This window comes from Rhagoletis pomonella, unplaced genomic scaffold, assembly GCF_013731165.1.
Source record: "Rhagoletis pomonella isolate Grant_MI unplaced genomic scaffold, Rhpom_1.0 Rhpom_scaffold_00001, whole genome shotgun sequence".
NCBI lineage: Eukaryota > Metazoa > Arthropoda > Insecta > Diptera > Tephritidae > Rhagoletis > Rhagoletis pomonella.
The window spans coordinates 14,288,419-14,297,974 of record NW_023458555.1 but is presented as its reverse complement, the minus strand read 5'-3'; the positions used below and the strand labels follow the sequence as shown (position 1 = coordinate 14,297,974).

General features: G+C 32.2%; 1 protein-coding gene across 2 annotated transcripts in view; it reads right to left on the bottom strand.

Annotated features, from left to right (window-relative positions):
* Positions 1-1,313: 1,313 nt before the first annotated feature.
* Positions 1,314-9,556, bottom strand: part of LOC118739581 (CD81 protein) — a 29,283-nt gene continuing 21,040 nt past the window's right edge. For both annotated transcript variants that reach the window (XM_036470993.1, XM_036471002.1), the window contains exons 3-5: positions 5,520-5,699; positions 5,101-5,316; positions 1,314-3,118 (exon numbers count right to left, since the gene is read on the bottom strand). In XM_036470993.1, coding sequence (XP_036326886.1) covers positions 2,969-3,118; positions 5,101-5,316; positions 5,520-5,699 — 546 coding nt within the window. In that variant the 3' untranslated portion in view covers positions 1,314-2,968. The remainder of the gene's footprint in view (positions 3,119-5,100; positions 5,317-5,519; positions 5,700-9,556) is intronic.

Here is a 9,556-nt window from a genome sequence, read left to right as displayed (position 1 = left end):
GAAAAAATTTATAGAGGGTTCACAAGGTGCTAAAATGTCACAATATCATGAATTTTGAAACATTCAAAAATTGTTTTGTGGTTGCAAAGAATCACAGAATAATATTTTTAGACTTCAAAAATTATGGCATTCTGGCAATACGAGTAGTTATGACACTTTGTGAATCCCCCCAATAGATTTGTAGTTTTTTGTTTTTGACATTCTCTTTTAATTTGTGAATTTATTGTGTGTTTGGGGCACTTACACATGTATGTAAAAATTGTTTCGAAATTTCTTCGCATACATTTGAATACACGACTACATCACCAGTGGTTAAACTTTTGGCAATAGAGATGGGCGCAGTTTAGTAAAGTAAAAATTAATTTTCGATTCTTTCCTAAAAAAATATGTGTAGCTGACAGAGCTTGAATTATACTCAGTACGGACAACGAAAAAGTTTGTTAAACAAAAGTGAAAACTTAAAAAAAAATGCTCTTTACGAAAACTGTAGGGCTTTACATTTATTTCGATAAGCAAATTAAAAACGAAAAATGTAATGTTTTTTATTTAAAAAATATTATTGTTTTAAGTTAACTTGAGGTTTCTTTATGTATTTTAAATAATATAAGATTAAGACATTTACTAAACAAACTTCTAAACGTTTTATGTTATAGTTTAAAAAATTAATTTTTTCAGAAGGACAAAGAACAAATAAGGGCAACAAAAAACTTTATGCAAGTGCCAAACAACTTTTTAATAAAAAATATGCATTTAAAATTATTTTCAAAAAAATTGTTTTATGTAAACTAGAGCTTCTTAGTGTAATTCTAAAAAAGAACAGGTTAGGTAACTTGGATTTTTTAGTCGAAAAAAAAATTTCAAAATGTCATGAAGATTTTCTCAAAAAAAAAGTGTTAAAAAAAATAAATATTTAAGAAATAAGTTTTTGAAGTAAACTAGAGGTTTCTTAATGTATTTAAAATAATATAAGATTAAGGTATTTAACAAAAATATGTCTAAAAGTTTTATGTTTTAATTTAAAAAATTAATTTTTTTTCGGAAGGACAAAGGTTTTTTTCCAAATAACAAATAAAGTTAACGAAACAGCTTGTTAATCCGAACTGCAAAACATTTTTTTTTATAAAAAATATGAATTTGAAATTTATTTTGGAAAAATTGTTTTTATGCCAACTAGAGGCACTTAATGTAATTAAAAAAAAAAATAAAATATTAAGAAATTTTTGTTCTTAGTCGAAAAAATTATTTTTCAGAATGTCATGAAAAGTTTCCCAAAAAACGCAAAAGTACAACTATTTTTTAATTTTTATACAATCATGTAAGAAACATTGTTAAACGGGAAAAGAGCGGAGTATTTTGTTTTAATTTTTTTACATTTTAGAGCTACAGCGATTGTCTTTATAAGTACCGAGCGATTGTTTGGCTGTTTGAATTTGAAGAAAAATTATACCAAAATCATAGAAATAAAAAAATAAATAAAAAATAATTTTATTCTTATTCCAGCTACCCATCTCCAATTGCTTTGCTTATGGAATGTCAATACCCCCAATCATATAAATTACTCAAAGTAGAAAAAAAACATGCAAAAAAATAGTAAAAAATTAGTAACTGAACATGTACAGTGTGTGAGAAATGTAAAAAAAGGTGAAAATAGTAACGAAAACCAATTAAAATTTGTGGAACATTTTAATGGCACATCGATACGTTACGAAAACATAAACATTAATAATCAAACCCACAAATTACCTATTTAGTTGGCAATAATTTTTCAAACATTTTATGCCCAAAAAAACTTGCTTTGCACTGAATTGTTAAGTTCCCATTGGCAAAAGTTTACAAAAAAAAAATTTAACACTGTTAATATTTTTAATAAATGCGTCTATAACAATTCGAATGCTTATTCAATACAGTACACAAATTTTAATTTTCTAAATAAAAAAAGATATTTCCATACTTTCATCGCACACTGTACTTCTTGCTTTAAGAGATATTCATAACATTTTCTCTATCATTAACTTATAGAAAATTGTAGTTACATTTTGGCATTTAATAAAAAAAAACTAATTGTATGCATTTTCCTCGGCGGAAGACCTTTTGTAGAACTTTAAAGTGTTTTTTTGTTTTCATTGAAGAAAACCATGTTTGAACTTATTTGCTAAGTAAGTACTAAATTTGTGCTTGGCGAAACGTAAATTTGGCATCATAATGTGTAGTTAAAAATTGTGACTCATTAGGGTGCGTATTCATTTTTTCCAAACCATACTCGTACAAGGTAGTGCAAATTGGGCAATCGCTTTTTTTCGAATTTGAAGATTTTCCAGTACAACTATTTTATTTTATTGAAATTTTTCTTTATATTCTGTATGGTACTTATGCATTTTGATTATTGTTCTATGAAAGTGAGTGTTGAGTTTTATTCATTACATGCAAATATACGAGTTTTTTTGCTCTTAAAAATTTGCTGCTTTAAAAAAGTTAAGAAAATACAAAAGAAATTTTTATTTTATTTTTTTTTTTTTGAAAAATTTTACCAGCATACGAGTATACATTTCTAGTAAGTTTTTCCGTAAAACATTTTCTGCAGACAATGTCATTTTCTTTACTTCATCTACTAATTTCTACTCGAAACGTTTAAATACAAATGCCGTTGCCTTTTTGCACTACTCGCATGCCAATTTTTGCACTTACGTGCCACAATTTTCTTATAGTATTCTACATACACTCCTCCTTTTTCTTCTAGCTTAGCACTTTTCTCTCATTTTATGTCATTTTGTCTAATTTTCACTAGTTTTCGTCAACTTCACTTTAACTGCGCTCTCCAGTTCTACATCTTGTCGCATGTCTCCGTTTTGCCAATTATTTTCATTTATTTTACGAATTAATATACCTTAGTCCGCCGCCTAATTCTCTTCGGTTTGGTTTGTTAGTATTTTTCGTCGTCATTTATTTCCCGCTGGGAGTTCAGTAATTCTCAGGCTTTGTAGTGTTGATTGCGCACCGCACAGCAAAGGCTCAATGAGAAGGTCAACGCCAACAGTTCCAATAGAATTACACCCGCTGTGATGCCGAACAGCAGTACCCAATTCTCGTAGATGAGCTCAATTAATTTGTCAACACAACCCTGCGCCAGATGTGCGTGAGGGTATATACATATATGTGTGTGGGTGTGGGTGTGGGCGCGGCGGGAATGGAAAAGAAGAAATACATTTCAATTAATTGTGGAATTTTTTCTTAAATAAAAATAAAAATAAAAATTTAAATTGAAATAAAACCTAATAGTAGTATTTACGTTGTATGGTAATTAAATTTGATACCATATATATAGAATGGTATTTATAATTTGTGTTCTATGAAGTGTGTAGTGCAAGGAAATGGAAAAAGCCTTATAAAAAAACAATCAATCTGCAGAGTCGGACTTAGAACTATTTGATGAACACTCATAAAGTTGCAAAGAGTTGATCCTTAAGATTTAAAGAGAACTGCACATAAACCTAGAGCAGTCAACTAAACGCCCTCTTTTTGGAAAAATTGCATCATATCGGAATATGGCAAGATTTAGTACTCAGCTTCACCGAGATGTCGGCAATATACAGAGTAATAAATTTTAGTATTAACTTTAGTCTATAAGGAGAAACAAAGCAAACTGGAATTATATTATTTTTTATGATACTTCCAGATATATCCTAACAAAAACATAGAATTGTAATTGGTACAGTTGAACTAGAATCAAGGATATCGGGGTCTGTGAAATATGTGCTTATTAAGTGCTAGTCGCGCCACTGTTATGACCCTTCTTTCCTTCAATTTTATTTATTTATTCTTTATACCCGAGCGCACTTGTGCACAAAGGTATTATAACTTTGTTCACATAACGGTTGCTTGTAACAGGCAAAACGAAATTAGATAGACATAAATGATTAGAATGAAAAGAGAAATCGATTAAGCGGTGGCTGTCTGTCCGTCCGTCTGTCTGTCCGTCCGTCCGTCTGTGCACACGATAACCCGAGTAAAAATGTAGATATCTTAACGAAACTTGGTATGTTCACTTCTTTCGGGCGTAGGACGAATGGTATTGAAAATGGGCAAAATCGGACAATAACCACGCCTACCTCCCATATAACGGAAATTTTCAGAAATACGAATACTGCGATATTTTAGTAACTACTGAAGATTATTCACTCAAAATTGATATTTACAATAAGTTTTAGACGAAAAATAAGAATATTATAAATTTTTGGAAAATGGGCGTGGCCACGCCCACTTATGGTTACATGTGTATATCTTGGTAACCGCTGCACCGATTTCTTCCAAACTTGGCACAGTTGTTGGCCTTGATACATAATACCAAATGGCCTAAAATTTTTAAAATCGGACAATAACCACGCCCACATCCCATATAACGGTAATCTAGAGATATACGAAATCTCCGATAAATCAGTAAATATTAAAGCTAATTTATTCAAAATTGATGCTTGCAACAATTCTTTACCAAGAAATAATATAAGTTGGCGTTTGGTCTTATGTTAACATTAAATTACTGCATTTTTTTTGATTTTTTTCGGGTGTAAGTAGTGCTCTTGACGCCGTAGCCGAGTGCTAAGATGTGCCTACTGCCACTCGGGAGGCCCATGGTTCATTTTCTGGTCCCAGCAACATCAAAAAAAAGTTTCTTGAAATACCGGTCGCATTTCGGCAGACAATGGCAAACCTCCGAAAGTACTTCTGCTATTAAAAATCTTCTTCAGAGATGGAGGTGCTTGTGTAAAACCATCATTTATTGGAATCAAATATGATAGATATGCAGTTCTTCCACAAACTTGAATATTTATAATTTCAAAAATATTTAGGGGTTTCCCTTAAACCGAAAAATACTTTGAAAACTTCGAAACTTTTATTGAGAGGTCAAGATTTGTATGAAATGAAAAAACTTTGATCCATAAAAAAAAAATCGAGTTATTCGAAAAATCATGATCAAAAAAAAAACGCCAGTGGATATGTAAAAAAAAAAAAACGGTGGAAACCGGTTTGGAAAAACCGAGTCAATAACCCTAGTGCCTACTCAAAAACGTCTCAACAAGAAGAAAAATAGTATTTCCAACAAACCTGTTGATATATTGCCTGATTCAGTGAACCACCGAATTTCAATTTTCTCGACATTTCGCACACATTCTCCTTCAGCTCATCTTTGCAACACGATTCCGGAATATTGTAGAAGACATTCATCGATGAAATGGCAATATCGACGATATTTGTGCGATCGACATTATTGAAACGGCTGGTTGCCCAATCAGCCGGGCCATCGGCGCCGCAACATTTCAACTGAAACGAAATAGTAAAGGGAAAAAAACAACAAAGAAATTTGAGTATCAACTTTTGATTATGTTTACAAGTGTGGGCGTGCAAATATGTGCATATGTAAATATGTAAATAAACAATTCACTGCACATTGCACTTGTATATTAATACATCATTGTATATTTTTTTATTTTTTTTTATTTATTTGTATATGTTTGTATACATACATTCTTTTGTATGGTATCAAATGTGACAGTGCGCGAACTCATGCTCGACTGGCCATACTCCTCCTGCACCGAATACTTCACCGATGCGCGTACAATGTCATCGAGTTTGTCTTTGTTGTGGAATGCCCATGCGCCGGCGGCAATTTGGGCCACCATCACCACCAAAATTACGCAGAAGAACTACAAAGTAGAAAATGGAAGTCATAAATTGAATATGTGCATAATCATAAAAATACAACAAAACAAAAAAAAACACTAAAATTACATGCACACATATGTATTTATGTATGTACATTAGGGCGGGGACAATTTGTAGGGGTGATTTTTTCGACTATGCGCTTACATGTTATTCTAAGCAAATCATGGGTCTAAAGTCAATTTGGAGTTTGCCAAATTGCGAAAATAGGGTGCTTAGCATTTTTCTGTAGTGTCGTAAAGAAATGCTTAAAATTTGTATAAAAACATAAAGAAATGTTTAAATTTTTTACTAAGGGGTTTTTGGAAATTTTTTTTTTGCCGAGCGTAGGGATCGGCTTATTACATTATTCGTCATATCTTCGGCACTGCAGTCGGATCTCAAATCGGTTTTTTTGTCTTGAGGAGACAATTTCGAAATTTTTTTTCTACGGTATTTATATGCTATATCGATTTTTTTGTATCTCTCGACGACAACTTCGTTCAAAACTAATGTTTTTTTAACATTTTTCGGGTAAGGGTAACTTTTTTACATTTTTTGTCCTATATTCGGCATTTACAGTCGGGTCTCGAAGTATGATGTATCAATTTGCTTGTCTCGAGCAGACAATTTCGAAAAAAAGCTCATAGAACTCAAGTACCCCGTTCTAGAACTGACCCACCAGATCTTAATTTTTATCACGCTAACTTACCACCCTAATGTTGAAGCTCACAAAAATCGTTAAACTTTTGCAAGGGAAGTATTTCAACTATTTCAGTAGAACTAGTAAAAAAAAATTATATTGCCGAATGTACAAGTAAGTGTCCCGAAAAATGTGAATAAGCGATAGATTGGGACAAAAAAAAAATATTTTTTTTTCAAAATTGCCTTGCGAAAATTCTTTAATAAACTGAGGGGTGTACGGCGAACTTTTTTTTTTTTAAGGTGTTGTGGTCTAATGTACATAAAAAACAAAAATATATATATGCAACAAGCTATCAAAAGTTTGCAGCTGCTAAGATTTCGCGCAAATCGCCTACGGGCATACTTTTAAGCACGCCGACGACTCCATATTTACTAGCAGCATGAGCGCTGTTGTGCGCTGCACTACGCAGTGGGTGGCTAAATGCGTGCGCCACTCAACGGCTGGATAATGCTGTTGTGCGACGCGTGGGCGTTAAGCGTCCAGTTCAGTCGCTTTTCATGTACGCTAATCGAAATTCACAGCCACAAATTTTGGAGGTTGTCGCATGACATATTTAATTAAGTTATGTTTTCAAATAGCGTATTTGAGTGACATGTATGTATGTATGTATGTATTTAGGTACTCACCGATACGAGGAGACATTGTGATTCTTTCACAACGCCACAACAGCCAAAGAAAGCGCCCAGCGTGATGAGCACACCAATGCCAAGGAAGACATAGAGCGCTATGTAGTAGTGATTATAGGATTGGGTCATAGACAGCACGAATGTGGGATCGGTGAGCATCCATATCGAGGCGACCACAATGATTAGGCCAATAATCTGCAAAACAAATAAACAAGAGACGAATATGTACTTACATGTAGTAATTAAAGCAACGTTTGTTGTGCTATGTAGAAAATAATTGCAAACAATTTTTCAAGCAAAACAAAGATAAATGGGAATTTAAGTGAGTGTGAATGGAAAAAATAACAAGATACGAGTATTTGGTATATGTATGTATGTATGTACGCAGGGGTGCACCCAGGAATATATTTTAGGGGGGGTTTTATATTTCTGAAGATATATCACCGGAAAATACTGAAAATTTGCTTCAGATAATACCCTCTTTAATATACATTTATGCAAGTTTTAGGTACAGTATGTAATAAATAAATAAACGTTTTAAAATTCATAAACTGCACTTTATTTACAGATTAACAGAACTCAAACACTTTTACCCAACTTCAAAAAAAAGGGAGGTTATCATCTCGCCGGAATACATAACTTTGGACGACGTGAACCGTTTTCAATAATCCTTTTTTATTAGAAAGATAGTACCTCAAGGTTCGTCCCGTAATTTGTTTTAGAGATCCGATGATTGGGTCATGAAGAAATTAACGGTACCCCTAAATTTGAATATAAGAATTGAAGTCGGTTGTGTTCTTTCCTTAAAAACTACTTGCTTAATAAAAAGTTCTATAAACTCAAGATGCGCTCAACTTTCAAAAGTACCTAATAAAAAATTTTAAAAAAGAGTCTGTAAAAATAAATTTATTGATTCCATGAATTTTTGCACTTCTATGTTCATTTTTTCGATCTCTGATTTTCGATAGAGATGGTGATTTTTCACGATTGCTAAATTTTTTTAATATTTCAAATACCGAAAAAATTAACTGAACTCTCAAGAAAAACGAAAATTCATATAAAACGACGGACGAGAAATGTAAAAGAAATTTTCTTCTACCAAAATTTCTTAAATCAGTTTGCAGCTCTCAAGAAAAAAAATGCTCGTATATTTATTCCCTCATGAAAATTTACTTTGAGAGCTGGATTCTTAGCTTTAAGATACAGATTGTATTTGAGGTTATTAGCTTTAGGGGGGGGTTCGAACCCCAAAACCCACCCCTTGTGTGCGCTAATGTATGTACGTATAAATGTTTATTTTTGTATTTTCTAATATATTGTGAGATGTGTAGATGTTGTTAGGCGAAGTACAGTCGACTGAGTAGGAACGGGAAGTGAGCTATAAATTATTTATAGAAGCAGCATACGTACAGTAATCCCCACATGAGTAAATCGAATTCAATTTACATATAATTAAAAAAATGGTTTTGTTTTTTTTTTGTATCCGACTGCTCCCGCGCCACAGGGCCCAAATTGCGGCAATCATCTCTTGAAATTTGACTAAGAGATTGTTTATGGCAAGCGTAAAATTTTTTTAGCTGAAGCTGAGATTCGATCGAATACTAAATTACTAATTTTGAAACATCTGTTCGATAAGTTAATGAGCTGCTTTTGTCAAAGGTTCCCCACAGAAACCCATCGTAGTGCTTACCAGAATTTTTTCTCAGCAAATAAAACTATTTGTTTACAAGCGTAGGTAAATGCTTCAGTAGCGTGGGCCGAAAATCCGCTTTTTTAGAATTTTGACTGGTAATAGGAAAAATATGGTTCATTATGCTCAAAAAACAATCTCTGTGAAAGATGACAATTTTTGGTCAATATCTTAAACTCGCCCAAGTCCATCAAAGTTGAAGTGCTAAAAAAAAAAATTCTGAGCCTAAGATATTCACCAAAAATTTTCATCTTTTTCATAGATTATTTTTAGGGCATAATGAACCATATTTTTGCTATTATCAAAATTCTAAAAAAAAACGGATTTTCGGCCCACGCTAATGCTCAGGTTCTAAGTACTTCGAAAGAAAATCATTTTCTTCGTTCTAACTCCTCTGTTTTTGTATTATCGTATACTCATGTATGGTTATTTTCTATGTATATGTAAGTATGTATCTTAAATTCTTTAAATAAATATCTTACTAATTACATAATACAATTATTTCTATTGTATATCGCAATATCTTATTGAAAAGCTCGTACATACATATGCATGTATTTATGTACGAATGTTTTTTTTTGTGCATACGTGTGTATGTGTATGTACAAGTATATATGTAAGTAATTGCTCGTATATTGTATGGCTGAATTATAATAAACAATTGGATGAATCGATTGCGCTTTCTTACGTATATATTCATCATGAAATTTTAAGTAAACACAAGAAAAATAATTTGAAATTTAACGGTCAAAAATATTGATAATCCCTGAACTTGTGGTATATTGTAAGAGTGTGTACTTAGTATACCCGCCCTAAGCTTTAAGTTAAGTTATTGTAAAC